General features: G+C 35.3%; 1 protein-coding gene across 2 annotated transcripts in view; it reads left to right on the forward strand.

The window, feature by feature from the left end:
* The window catches only part of BMPR2 (bone morphogenetic protein receptor type 2), a 173,131-nt gene extending 157,762 nt beyond the window's left edge, over window positions 1–15,369 (forward strand). The window contains exons 11-13 of one of the 2 annotated variants that reach the window (XM_023733002.1): window positions 2,717–2,889; window positions 5,063–6,339; window positions 7,685–15,369. In XM_023733002.1, the coding sequence (XP_023588770.1) occupies window positions 2,717–2,889; window positions 5,063–6,339; window positions 7,685–7,935 (1,701 nt within the window). In that variant the 3' untranslated portion in view covers window positions 7,936–15,369. The remainder of the gene's footprint in view (window positions 1–2,716; window positions 2,890–5,062; window positions 6,340–7,684) is intronic. The other variant, XM_023733003.1, reaches the window with a different exon arrangement.
* The last annotated feature ends 271 nt before the right edge of the window (window positions 15,370–15,640 follow it).

Raw genomic sequence — 15,640 nt, forward strand, 5'->3', positions numbered from 1 at the left:
AGGCTAAAAGTCCAAATTCAGGGCGTCAGCTCCAGGGGAAGGCTTTTTCTCTTTGTTGGCCTTCTCATCAGTGTTCCCCTGGACTAGGAGCTTCTCTGCGCAGGGACCCCGGTTCAAAGGACACGCTCTGCTCCTGGCACTGCTTTCTTGATGGTACGAGGTCCGCGCTCCCCCTCCCCAAGTTTATTTTTGAAATAGCTTTTTTGCTCACCTGTGAAAATATTTAGGTATAATTTGCTCAACTACAACACCATTCTCCATATTTTCTTTTCTTTCCAAATTCATAACTCTCCATTTCTTAGCCTCTGTAAAATGCTGGCTTGTTCTCTTTCCCTGATTAAAACAAATTGTCTTGTCTTTATTCCTTAGTCTTAGTTTTGCATTTCCACTCCAGATATACTGCATCAGAATCTACATTTTAACGAGATCCCCAGGTGATTCTTATGTATAACTTCCTGGGAACTTGTTAGAAATGCAAATTCTCACCAGGGGTTCAAACTGGAACAAACTGGTTCAAAGCCCTGGTTTTAAATGCTGGTCCCAAACCTCTAAGCTGATTTTATGACCCACCAGTGACCCCCAACTTGCATTATACTGCCGTTAAGTAGAAAAGGTAAAAATGACAAAGTTGCTTGTCTTACTTTCCTATCCTCCCCCTTTTTTTTTCTGTTTGTCTTTCCTCATTGGTGTTAGTAATGATGCCTCCCTTAACTCATTTACACAAATGTTATATATTTTTTATTTCCTCCATATCTACTGGATTAATTTTATTCTGTTATTATCACCAGTTAGTCCTCTATCAAAGCATTCATCTGATTTCGCCTATTTATATTTTTCTCCATTCTTGTTTCTCCTCTTTAAAATTTTTTTAACATTTGAAGAGGTGTAATTGACATACAATAAACTACACATATTAAGGTGTACAATCATAAGTTTTGACATGTCTGTGTCATCTGTATACCATTAAAACCATCACCATCAAGATTGTGAACATGTCAGTTACTCCCAAAATTTCCTTGTGCCCCTTTGTAATCGTTTTCTCCCACCTCTCTCGTTCCTGCCTCTCCACCCCATCCTCAGGCAACCACTGCTTTCTGTCATTAGAGATTAGTTTATATTTTCTAGAATTTTATATAAATGGAATCATATAGTATGTTGTTTTTGGTCTGGCTTCTTTCACTCAGCATAATTATTTTGAGAGATTCATCCATCTTGTGTGTATCAGTACTTTACTCCTTTTTAATGCTGAGTATTCCATTGTCTGGAGGATAGACTACAATTTGTTTCTCTCTTTGCCTGGTGATGGATATTTGGTTTGTTTCCAGTTTGGGGCTATTACAAATAAAGCTGCTTGAATATTCATGTACAAGTCATTGTATGGACAGATGCTTTTGTTCTCTTGGGTAAATACCTAATAGTAGAATGATTGAATCATATAGTGGATATATGTTCAACTTTTAAAGAAACTACCAAATGGTTTTCCAAAGTGGTTGTACCATTTTATATTCCCAGCAGTGTATGGGGGTTCCAGTGCCTCCACATTCTCCCCAACATTTGGTCTGGCCAGTCTTTTTAATTTTAGACTTTTTAATAGCTGTGTAGTGTTATTTCATTGTAGTTTTAAGATACATTTCCTTAATGACTAATAATGTTGAGCATCTTTTCATGTGTTTATTTGCCGTCCTTGTCCCTTCTTTTCCTTCATCAGATATATGATTTACAAATACTTCTCAGATTGTGACTTCTCTTTTCATTCTCTTAACAATCTCTTTACAAAAGCAGAGGGTTTTAATGTTGTTGAAGTCAAACTAAACCATTTTTTATCTTTTATGGGCCATGCTTTTGGTGTCATATTTAAGAAGTCTGGGTTGCCAGATAAAATACCCAGATAAAGTATTTCATGAAATATACTTACACTAAAAAAATTATTCATCATTTATCTGAAATTCAAATTTAACTGAGCATCCTGTAGTTGTCTTTCCTAAATATGATGATCATAGCCTAAAATCATGTGTTTGAAAGTAAGTGTTTTAAAGATACAGGAAGTATAAATACCCGAGCAGGTGAAAAGTTTGAAGCATAATAAAGACAAACCCAAAAAAAAGTCTGAAGGATGAGGTCCACCAAAATATACAAAATCTATTTTTAAAAAGGGAGTTAAAACTAATCTTCCCGAAAAAGGGAGACTGTTGTTCATTGCTAATATATAGGAATGCTACAAAATGGAACTCTTTTTGATACTACCAAACTAGTTTACAGAAGAAGAAGATGCCACACCTTTAAGTTTTAAGGTAGAGATGAAGCAGTCTTGACTAGGAGTAAAGGAGAAAAGGCTCACTTGGAGATTGAAGATAATCTGGTGCCACAATTCCATGAAACTCAAAATTTATTTTTGAAATGAAATTGGTGGCTATTGATTGAAATAATAATGTTCCAAATCAACGATAATGACATAAACATCTCTACCTTATATAGCTGTTTACTCTTGTGGATATTTCTTCAAGGGGTTAAGTTAAAGTTTGCTTGCTTACTTACTTGCTCCTCACCTTTGGAGAAAAGTGATCCATTACAAATCCCCGAAGACTAAAATATTTTATTATAGCTATGTAAAATATTGAAAATGGATTTTCTTTTACCTCATGTTGTAAACTAAAAAGCTCAATACAAATTCATTTAAAAAAAAACAACACCATTTAACACGTACTTTGTATTACAGGCAGTGAGGTCACTCAAGGAGACAATCGAAGACTGTTGGGACCAAGATGCAGAGGCTCGGCTTACTGCCCAGTGTGCTGAGGAGAGGATGGCTGAACTTATGATGATATGGGAAAGAAACAAATCTGTGAGCCCAACAGTCAATCCAATGTCTACTGCTATGCAGAACGAGCGGTAAGACCTTAAAGGGTTTGACATTTATCAATCAGTATGGGAAACTGAGACCAAAGAACAGAAAGTAAATACTGTTAAACTAGCTTAAGAGTGCAGTTATTAATTCATACGATCTAGAGTTATCATTTTTCTTTTAATATTCTCATTTTTCTACTAAGAATTTTGTTTGGCAAGATGGAATCTGTGTTTTTTATATCTAAAGATAGAGTAAAAGAAATTAGTCTTTCTCTATTAATGTTCCAACTTCCCTACAATAATAAAGGTAAAACATTTTCATAGTTCCAAAAGTTTATAAATACTTCTACATATATTATCTCATTTATCCTTTGTTATTATTCCATCCTCCTGCTGTTTTTTTCTTTTAATGGAAATGAAACCATGAACTTGCCTATATATGTAATCACTGTTTCACTGGAGGACAAGGTTTCTCCATTTCCTATCAAATGCTTTTTCTTATAGAATATACTACAAATTTTACATGAAGGCAATTTAAAGTTCTTTCCATCCTATCATAAACATTATTTTTGAAACATTTCTTTGTTGGAACTGTGACTTTTGGTTCTAAATAAAAGAGTTTTTATTTAATTCCTACTAGGAAATTTCAGACTGTATCATCTGTGTTCTTTGTTCCATGTTTGAAAAAAAAATCTATGAATTTGTTGTTTAATCCAATGCATGTTAAAAAAATTTCACAAAGGTGTCCAGAAAAGAGTTATAAGAGAAAACTGAGATAAAAATACACTGGATTCTTGAACCCATTTCTTTGCTATTTTCTTTTGTTCTAATTTCTGAGAGCAAGTTATGGACTACGGGCCACAAATTGGGTTTACACTGCTTATGTTTGGATTGAATTGGCTTCAGCATATGAATCCTTAAACCTTATACATCAACAAGTCAAGGAGGATAGATACTAACAATTCTAATATAAATTTTCTCCCTTTATACATATGCAAGGACAGTCTTCTGCTTCCATTCCCTCTTATCCCTATATTTTCCATTTGCTGTAGTATGCTATTTGTACCTCTCTCAAGAGTCAGCTACTTTTACCTTAAGTACTTTTGAACTTTTCTTGGAAAGTAAGAAGAAACCCTTGATGCTCCCCATTGCTTTGGCCATCCTTTGCCTCCTCTGCGATTCAGCTCTACCCTGTGCACACTCATCTCCAGTTACTATTAAATAGGTTCCCTTAAATCATAGCTCATCAGCTCATCCCCAATTCATTCTCTCTATAGGCTTTATTTTCCTGAATCTTACCCTCCAGGCCTCCTCAGCACCCTTTCCTGTGCTGTACAACAGCTTTTCTTCTTCCGCTCCTTATTCTCCTCATAACTTCATCAATTTCCTTTGCTGCTTTTCTCCTAAAACACTTATATGTATTAATGTTCCCAATGTTTATACCTTGATTGTTTTAATTAAAGCTACCCGTTTTTATTTTAAGCAGATTTTTAAAAATAGTATTAATATATTACAATGTGATGCTCAAGAACCATCACTTCCAGGAAGTATCCACGACTGTGAAGAACCCTGATAACTAGAGAGCAATTCTGAATCCTTAATCTTTTATCTGAGTATCCCATTCTGCCTTATGCTCTAGGCTTTAGGACTTTCACTTGTATGACTCAGACTATCCCTGGAAAATACACTTTATTGCTAGATTATGCCTTTTAATGGAGGCACTTTGGAACAACTTAAAAGCTTATGTTCTTTGTGCCATTTGGCCATTGGACCTTAATTGATAGCATATTTGTTAAGGAGACACTATGTATGTAGAATTATGAGGGTACAAAAGAAACAGATGCCATGGTTCCTCCTCTCATGGAATTTAATGTCTGGTTGTGCAAGCATCTTTAATATATAGTTCATAAAGATACATTTAGTGATGATATGGGGAGATTTTTAAATTAACCCTTGTAAACCAAAGTAATGAATATGTGTAAAAATATCTGGATCCACATAGGTTTTTCTCTGGGCTTAATTCATATAAAACTATCACATTAGCAAGATATTGACACTTGATTATTTAATTAGAATTTTAAATAACATCTAAAATAATGTGGGTTGTGAATAAAATAAAAAGTAGCTCAGACTTTAAAATCAGAGGTGTTAAACTTGGAGAGAACAATTTGTCATAAATGTACTTTCTCAATATGACACTTTTTTTTCTTTCTTTAAGCAACCTGTCACATAATAGGCGTGTGCCAAAGATTGGCCCTTATCCAGATTATTCTTCTTCCTCATACATTGAAGACTCTATCCATCACACTGACAGCATTGTGAAGAATATTTCCTCTGAGCATTCGATGTCCAGCACACCTTTGACTATAGGGGAGAAGAACCGAAACTCAATTAACTATGAACGACAGCAAGCACAAGCTCGAATCCCCAGCCCTGAAACAAGCGTCACCAGCCTGTCTACCAACACAACCACAAACACCACTGGCCTCACTCCAAGCACTGGCATGACCACTATATCTGAGATGCCATACTCAGATGAAACAAATCTGCCTGCCACAAATGTCGCACAGCCGATTGGGCCAACCCCTGTCTGCTTACAGCTGACAGAGGAAGACTTGGAGACCAACAAGCTAGACCCAAAAGAAGTTGATAAGAACCTCAAGGAAAGCTCTGATGAGAATCTCATGGAACATTCTCTTAAACAGTTCAGTGGGCCAGATCCACTGAGCAGTACCAGTTCTAGCTTGCTTTACCCACTCATAAAGCTTGCAGTAGAAGTGACTGGACAGCAGGACTTCACACAGGCTACAAATGGCCAAGCATGTTTAATTCCTGATGTCCCACCTGCTCAGATTTATCCTCTCCCCAAGCAGCAAAACCTTCCTAAGAGACCTACTAGTTTGCCTTTGAACACCAAAAATTCAACAAAGGAGCCCCGACTGAAATTTGGCAGCAAGCACAAATCAAACTTGAAACAAGTAGAAACTGGAGTTGCCAAGATGAATACAATCAATGCTGCAGAACCTCATGTGGTGACAGTCACCATGAATGGAGTGGCAGGTAGAAACCACAACGTTAACTCACATGTTGCCACAACCCAGTATGCCAATGGAGTAGTACCATCTGGCCAGACGGCCAACACAGTGGCACACAGGGCCCAAGAAATGCTGCAGAGTCAGTTCACTGGTGAGGATTCCCGGCTGAATATTAATTCCAGTCCTGATGAACATGAACCTTTACTGAGACGAGAACAACAGGCTAGCCATGATGAAGGTGTCCTGGATCGTCTTGTGGACAGGAGGGAGCGACCCCTAGAAGGTGGCCGAACTAATTCCAATAACAACAACAGTAATCCATGTTCAGAGCAAGATGTTCTTACACAGGGTGTTCCAAGCACAGTAACGGATCCTGGACCATCAAAGCCCAGAAGAGCACAGAGGCCTAATTCTCTGGATCTTTCAGCCACAAATATCCTAGATGGTAGCAGTATACAGTGTAAGTGGAAGCACCATTTAATCTCTTCTGTGTGTCTTTTGGGACCATTTAATTAACTGCTTAGATGAAATCAGATTGCATTTCAATTAGTGATTATCTTACCTTTGCCACTTTTGGAAATAAAGTAAGAAACTATTTGGTAGCCCTCAAAAGTAATTAGACTATTGTAAAGAGAATAAAGTAAAATTTTTGTCATTGATAATTAAAAAGTCAGTGTTACAGTACTCCAAATAATTACCAATTTAATGTGTACCTTATGAGGCTGCTGCTTTTAATGCACCTCACGTACTTGCTGTGAATGGTAGAGGTGGTTAAGAAAATACGCAGTAGTTGAAAAGCTGCAACTAAAATGATATCAGTATAACTTTTGAGAAAGTTTGTTTGCATATTAATATCATTGTATCTACATTAAGATTTTATCAGACTAACATTAATAAACCTTTAAAATCCAGAGAAAATTCAGAAAAGTGACCAGAAACTGTGAAGTTGATCTTAGTTTTTTTGTTGTTATCTTTTTCTAGAGTTATGAGTTGAGTCCCCCACATGCCAGTAGTATCGTGGGGTGGGCCCCATAGCAATTTAAACAAATAAATTGATACTTGGTTTCTGGCCCCAAAGGAATTACAACACAAAACAAGAGAGCTTGCCACAAAATTTGTAACGGTCATCATTATACAAATGGTTTCTCTTTTAGATTGACAGCACTCATAGGAGAAAAAAGCCATGTTTTGTGGTTGTCCAGAGCTACAGAATGGGTGAAAGGAAGGCTACAGGTCTCAAAACATAATTAGTACACTCTAGCCCCTTTCTCGAGTGGCTTTTATCATAGACCAATTGTTGCAGGGCTCTGTTTGAGTAAAAAAAAAAAACATCTTGTCAGGTATGGGGAGAGGGAATTTCTAGAAAATTTGTATTCTAGTATTTCTGCCATTCTGAAAAATATTATATGCCAGGTACCTTTAAAATTTGCCCCACTTTGAGCATTAAGTGGAATGATTAAATGTGTTTTGCTAAGTTAGAACCTCTATCAATAACCAAAGGATTTAGAATACAGTTGAGAACTTTGAATTTCTTCTGTTTTTCGTTTTTCCTATATTGTTTTCTTCTTTGCCATATAGAATAATTCAACCAGTTAAAAAAAAAATTGACTTAAAGCGTCTCAAAAATAAATTGGTTAGGCTTTGCCTAGACAAATATTGCCTGGCATCATCAATTTTAACAAACGTCCATTAGTTCCTCCTGCAGACATTGGTTTTGACCTGTTCTTAAGTAATTTAAACCCTGAGCCTGTACTTCAGAATAGTTTCTTTGTATAGAGTTCATTTTTCTGTATTTTTATTTTTGGTAGGTGAGTCAACACAAGATGGCAAATCAGGATCAGGTGAAAAGATCAAGAAACGTGTGAAAACTCCCTATTCTCTTAAGCGGTGGCGCCCTTCCACCTGGGTCATCTCCACTGAAGCACTGGACTGTGAGGTCAACAACAATGGCAGTGACAGGGCAGTTCATTCCAAATCTAGCACCGCTGTTTACCTTGCAGAAGGAGGCACTGCCACAACCATGGTGTCTAAAGATATAGGAATGAACTGTCTGTGAAATATTTTCAAGCCTACGGAGTGAAATTATTTTTTGCATCATTTAAACATGCAGAAGACATTAAAAAAAACTGCTTTGTCCTCCTGTCAGCACCCCCTCCCATCCTTGCAACAAGAACTTGCTTTAAATAGATTTCAGCTATGCAGAAAATTTTAGCTTATGCTTCCATATTTTTTAATTCTTTTTTTTTAAGTTTTGCACTTTTGTTTAGTCTCGCTAAAGTTATATTTGTCTGTTATGACCACAGAATTATATGTGTGTGTATCAAAAGTGGTCTCAAAATATTTTTTTAAGAAAAAAAAAAGCAAAAACAATGTATTGCTGATAATCAGTTTGGACCAGTTTCTGAAGGTCATTAAAACAAAAGCAAATTAAGACAGGTTTAACTGCAGTGGTGTCTGGTATCCATGTTTTATTTCTGGGCACAAGGTAGTTTATATGTTGGTATGTACCTGAACATATTATCTGTTGGACATTCTTTTCTCTTGTGTTTTGTTTGAATGTGCAATAGTTTATAGGCCACAAATAAGCTTTCTTGTAAGCTCTCTTCCTAATATGACATACATTCTTCCATAATATGAACATTATTCTCCCAACTCCCCACCCACCATACTTTTGGCAGGTCAGTTCTATGACAGTGAATTTTGCACAGGTGAAAGCAGCTACCCGATTTCATGCTTTCTCTCTCCTTATCGTGGAGAATGCAGAAACATTGTCTCAAAGGGCTCTAAAGAAGGAACCACCAAAACCTGATTTGAAATGCCATTTTTTTAAACCTTCCAAATCGTAAACATTTCCTTCCAGGCATTTTAAGAAACATACTTGGTTCTGGTTTTGGAAGTTCATAAGAGAGCATAGAACAAAATAGAGGAAATCAAATATTAGCTTTTTTCCATTTTATTTTATTTTTATATGTATGTTCATATTCCATATTCATCTATTTAAGAAGTACATTTTTATCAAAACTTATAGAGCTATACTTATATGAAATTTTTAAGTAGGTAGATGGTTAATACAATATAGTATTACAGCTTTCATTCTCTGAATAGGCCATCTTTGACTCAAATAAAATTAAATTTCCTGTTTAAAATAACTTCAAAAGTAATTCATAGTTTTGAACCTGTAAGTATCTTTTAAAAATTTTGTTCCCAAGCAAAACCTGGTGACTTTAACCGAAAATGATTCTCATCCCATGACCTAAAACACTGTGTAAAAAAATCGTTCAACTGGCATGCCAGATCCCTGTGGAAGGAAAGGTTGCTGCCAAATCTACCTGTTTGAGCAGACTGAGACTTACCTCTCTTTTCAAACTAGTGCGTTGCTTTGCTAATCCTATTTTCATAATTTCTCCTTTTGCCAGCTTTTCACATGATCTTCAATATGTGATCAGCATTTGTTATATACATTATATTAGAGTATGCCTTTTAGTGATAACATGTTATGTATCCTTCAAATCAGTTTTTTTTTAAGCTCCCCCTGCTTCTTTCATTATTAATAATCTAAAACAACAAACTCTGCATGTTTTTTTTAAGTAAAGCACTTTCTGTCAAATAAGGGACATCTTTTTTTGAATAAGCACAAATTATTTTCTATCAATTTATGAACAATAAAGATCTTACACTTTTTTTAATCCGGATTCTCAGAGTACGCAAAAGATATTATCTAATTACGTTTTGACTAAGATTTCTCTGGAAAATAGAAAGCTAAGAGGAAAACACAAATCCCCAAATTTTAGGTTTAGGTGTTTATCTCCTAAACCATGATTCTCACTCATATTCTTCTATCATTTAGCTAAAGACAGCCTAAATTTTCCAATTTGCTGTCCAAGATGCTTGTGACTTGTATATAAACCTTCTCTTCTTGGCCATCTTATGAATTAGATGTTAACAACACTTAACCATTTATTCAGCTGGTTTGCTGAACGTAGTTTTGAATTCTTAGAATTAAGATTATTTTACTAGTGCCCAGGATTTCCACCTGTTATATTTTATAGGGCTGTATGGCAGGATGTGTACTGTGCTGACATTTTTGTAGGAAATTCAGTCATTATTATGCTCCATCACAAATGTGGTTTGTATATAAGCCAAACCAATTATCTTAATGATTTTAGAAGTTAGGCAAACATATGACATGCAGACATGTCTGTGCTGATTGTTGCTTGAGAAATAATTACTAATTCAAGACAAAATTCAGTCCCATATCTGCCATCATGAGTCTTAAAATCATTTCACCTCTCTTCACTCCTAACATTCTTAGATTACAGAACTAAAGGTAAAGTAGATTTTAAGGAAAAAGTGAAGGTAACTTGTGGGAATTGAGACTTTTTCCTAAATGAATCCCATGCTAGATTTGGAGGAATTAACTTTAACATGAACTTTCCAGTCTCATCAGTTCTTTGACTCCATCTGGAAAATTATCTGCTTCTAGTGACTTTAGAAAACTTACTTACCAAGGGAACTAATTGAGTAGGATGTAGGAAGGATACAAGGATACTGTCCTTTTAATAAAGGAGTCTAGTATAGCTTCCTTACATGTATCCAGTTGTTCCAGAAAATATACGTTAGTTTCGAATTCATGAGAGGAAGGAATGCTCAAGTAAGTATGTGTTTCAATGGGAATAATCACAAAATTTGGCAAGGATTTTTACTTAAAACATTTCCAAATTTGGCTTTTAAAGCCAAATAGAAGACCAGGTGTAGGCTGGTTTCTAGCTTCTGTAAACCTCTCTCTCGAGACATTTAAAATGGAAAAATATTTCAATTAACTTTTTTTTTTTTTAATATTTATGGGCATGAATATTTCACTGGTGGTAGTTTGCTCAGAACTTGAGATTATATTTCTGTATAATATTTTATAAATTTATGTTGCCAGTTATATGGAAGTTATTACATAACTTCACAGATTGCTTTATCTTCCCAGCTAACTCCTTAAAGTTTACTGGCAATTCACTCCTCAATAAAATTGCATTTTAACTTTTAGATCTGGAACTATGCAAACTTCAGCAAAAACTACCTTACGTCATCCCTACCAAATGTATTCCTTGCTTAAGTAAATCTGGCAAGTCACTGTTGGAGCTAGTTACACAAAAGCTGTTATCAAAAGAGGGCTGTTCCACAGGTCCCAGATTAAATTAATATACAAGAAAATAGGAACTCACAGGGCTTTCTGCTGCACCTGGCCAGTACTTTCCTTGAATCATTTCATAGTTTATATCTGACTTACTCTATCCTTTGGTTACCTGACTTGCAAGTCAGGAAAGCTTTCTTCATATGTATCCTGCCTCCTCATTTTAAATCTGTTTTTCTTACCCAATAGAAAAGAGAGAGAGAGAGCAGTTGGTCATCCTCTCCAGCATTTGTTATTCTCCAGTGTGGTTCAGGCCTCTCAATGTCTAAGTCTCAGTTCTTCAGACAAAATTGCTTTAGTCCTTCAGTTTTTTTCTCCTGAGTCATATTATCATGACTTAATTTATATTTTAAAACACAAAATTATATTTTGTTATATTCAAATTAATTGCTCTAGTTAAGTTCAGTAGTTCGATAGAATTGAGAATTAAGATATTACCATTTGACAGTGGATTCAACCATCAGACGATCAGCAAAATCAGCACTTAATTTAAGTTTTGTATTACCTAACATTTTCTATTAAGTTGTGGAGTTTTGTAATTTTATATTCTTATTAGTTATAACGAAAAAGCCATGCATGCAGAATTGTATGTCATTATTTTGCCGTTAAAATTTTTAATCTGTATTGCAGCAAGCTTAGTGTTATTATTGAGCCACAACGTTTTACATATTTCTTTGTATCAAATATTATATCAAACACTAAAATGCAAGATTCACTTTCAACAGCAAGCCCTAAAAAATCAGGTATTACCTATGAACATTTTTGTAGACCACGTTTGAAATGCTTGTATTGCGACATAGACTGGGCTATAACAATTTTAATTTTTGAGTAAGTGACTGGTTAAAATTTAGCATTTATGTATAGAAAGAAAAATTTAGGAATTTATCTCATGGCAGATAAATTTGAAATTAAATACTTAGGAAGAATTTATGTTTATATTAAAATTATGCCCAAAATAAACATATTGTATCTTGAAAATTCCAATTCTGTTACTACTGTAATGTTCATAGTGTACTATTAAATGTCGTGAAACATACACATTCAATTTTAAAACCTAATTCGAAGTCCAGATATTTAAATCTGAATATGAGAGAGGGAATCTTTAGAACTAAATCACATCATTAGGGCATCCAGTTTAAACAAATACTGTATTTTAAACTACAACTTGACTTTTTTCAGTGTTTTAAAAGGCAACATGTGTGAGGTTTTTTGTTTTTTTTTTCCATTTTATGTGTACTTTTAGATTTTGGAAACATTTTCATGTTTTAAACTCACTATATAGACATAATAATACTTAAAAACTCAGGGCCCCTTTCATCCCTTTACACACTGAAAAAGTTTAATAGCAAATAAGCAATTGAACTCATTTGAATAAAGTGTTTGTTGCACAGTTCATTTAATGTTTCATTTTATGATTTGCTATAATTTATACAGACATAATAACAGATTTCATTAATCATAAAAACTTGCCCAGTTCTATAATTACTTAATAGAAAGAATGACTCAACTAATTGGCTACGTGTTGGAGCAAATTTAGGCCTTAGAGTTGAAGCACCTTCTTCAAACCATTTCTGTCCGTTGGTTAAATGGTTATACATGATGGGACAAATTATTTTATTTTGTAACATTTCTTAATGTGAGAACTTAATAAAGTAGTTTCTGTGAGGTAGAATTTTCTCAAGAGGAAATTTAATATTGTAAAACTTTCTTCTAAAAGTGAGCTAATAAACTTACAGCTTTAGTAATAGCTTCCTTTTTTTTTGAAAAGTAACTTATGGTAATTTACCCAGTGTATTTAACACACTGTCACGTCCAAATAGAAATTTCGTTTTAATCAATTTCAAGCTCCAATTTGTATGCTGTGTACTTAAAATCCTAGCAGTGGCGTCCTTTGTAACCAGTCTCTTGTCTCAGGCTCTCCGCCTTATTACCAATCCTCTTAAGTATGTAAGGGATAAACATTTTCAAACAACATTTAATTAGTAAAAAACTAAATTACTGAAAGATGCATTTCAAAGATAGTTAGGTCCCTGTTTGACACTGAATTGCTTGGCTTCTGTGACTTTTTTCTGGTCACATTTATTTATTTGAACAGTTTTGTATGCTTTGTCATTTCACTTCCATAGAGATTATATTGTATAAGTGTTTGTATAAGCTGGAATCATCCCTAGTTTTCTGTTGCTAATTTTTCCAATGAAGATACATGGATAATTGTAAAATACACTAACTGTTAGGGTGTTGTAGTAGCTGAAACATGGAGATGTGCAGCTGCCATGCTTTTTCTGAATGGACAGGAGAAACATAAGCTACGGAACATTCATTTCTGAGGATGCTTTTCTGGAAAAAGAAAGTCTAAAAAATATTGGCAATTCCTCAGAACCCTCTTTCTTGTTAACGGGTATCTTTTATTGGTGTGTTTTGCTCTTACATTACAGATAGAATATCATATATGGATTTATGAATAATTACTTTCAGTTATTTTGCTTTTGTATAAGCTGTCTGAGACCTTGCTATGCTGTATAAGTTGTGTTTGATGGATCAGTGTGAGTATGAAATAAAGCAAATCACTTTTCTTTTGTATTATCTATGGATGCCACTATGAAAGCTGACATTAAGCCACTAAAGAGTTTTCTATGAATAATTGTAAGTAAGCAAATGCTTTGATATCTATAAACCTAAATAAAAAGAGTGTATTGATGGAGAGACATTAGAGAAGGAGATTTTAAGACAGTTCTTTAGGTTTAAAAAAGGCTTGCTGTAAAATGGTGCATTATTCCATTTATTAAAGATCATATTAATGACAACAGTAATTGTATCTTTTGATTTTATGAGATCACCAGAAATTATGATGGCTGGTATTATATTTTAAGTATTTTGCACTAGAATAGTAAGTGTTCTATCTAATATGACTTTCATAACTCAGTATGATACGTTAAAAAAAAATCAGCTAAAGGTAGAACAATAGTTGCTACTTCCTGGCCACCTACTATATGTCAGACACTGTGTTAGTTGCTCTACATATGTTGTTGATAATTCTCACAACAGTCCTACAAAATATATGTTATTGTCTCCATTTTATAAATGAAGAAACTGAGGCTCAGAGAAGTTAAATACCTTGCATGAAGCCACAGAACTGGTAAAGATGAGATTCTAACCTGAATATGTCTAAGTTTAATACCCATACTTTTTCTGCTACATCACTGTTCTATATATAGGATATATATATATTTTTTCCATTTTGTTTGTAGTTTTCAAGTTTTGGCAAGGGAAACTAAAAAATAAAAATGGTTCAGTGATTAGGTAGAGTAGCCAGGAACATAACATGAATCAATTTGAGGGTGCTGAAAAGCTACCAGATACCAAAACAACTACCTCTATCGGCCTACCATTATGTCTGTACTTCACATTGTCAAAGCCGGCAATGGCCCTCTAAGCAAAAGGAGCGACACTCACAAAGCCCTAGAGGCCTGAGGGGGTAGCGAGTTTTCAGGAGGATGGGAGGTTGATAAGAGTAGAATGCTAGGTTGAAGACTGAAGATAGGTGGCCAAGAGGAACCCAGGTGACCCAGATGGGACCGTATCACATCATGTGCTAACAGTTTGGACTTATCCCGGAAGTCAGTGAAAAAATTTAAACAGGCGTTTCAAAACCAGGTAGTTCAGCTAATAGTATAAAGTAATGGACTGGGAGCAAGGTGTCTGAGTATAGAAACATGGAGGTAGGAGACTGATACGGCACTGGAGAGACAGGATGAGAAACTGAACCCGGACGGAGTCAGTGATGTTGGGGAAGAGGAAGCAGATCGGGTCAGGATTAAAAAGAAAATCCTGGGACCCAACAAACTACTAGCTAAACTGAGCTTAGGAAAGGTAAAGATCAAGGTTCCGGCTTGGCAAGGGAGTGATCATCCCTCCAAGAAGTGAAAAATCAAGGAATGTGCAGCTGATGGAGGAAATCGCCTGTAAATGTTTTAAAATAGAACTATTTTGATATATTCTGCTTTGTTAATTACGTCCTATGTTCAAATTTTTGGTTCCGAAAATACTATGCAGAAACATTTTACCTATTATTTCTAGAAATGCTTCCAGAACAGAGCCTTCCCTGGATAAGTGACACAGAAGAAGTGTCTTAGAACAACTTGTTGCACGTAGTATTGTACTAATACAGTTTGGAGTGGCTCTGTCCTTAACCTGTAAAAATGAATAGCAAGAGCATTCTTCAGAGTCCAGTGCAACTAGATAGTGCCCGGCTACTACCACTGACTGCTCTGACAGGGATCACAACAGAGGGTCCCAGACAGAGCTGGAGAAAAATGTAGAACAAAAATTCTAACTCACAAAAAAAGACCAGACTTACTGGCCTGACAGAGACTGGAGAAACCACAGGAGTATGGCTGCCAAACACCCTTGAGGTTCACCGTTCAGCCAAAGATTAGACAGCCCCATAAAATAAAACGAGACTAATGGGGCACAACAGTCCAGGGACAAGGACTGGAAGGCAGGAGGGGACAGGAAAGCTGGTAATAGGGAACCCAAGATCGAGAAGGGAGAGTGTTGACATGTCGTGGGGTTAACCAAT

Source organism: Trichechus manatus, unplaced genomic scaffold, assembly GCF_000243295.1.
Source record: "Trichechus manatus latirostris isolate Lorelei unplaced genomic scaffold, TriManLat1.0 scaffold00056, whole genome shotgun sequence".
Taxonomy (NCBI): Eukaryota; Metazoa; Chordata; class Mammalia; order Sirenia; family Trichechidae; genus Trichechus; species Trichechus manatus.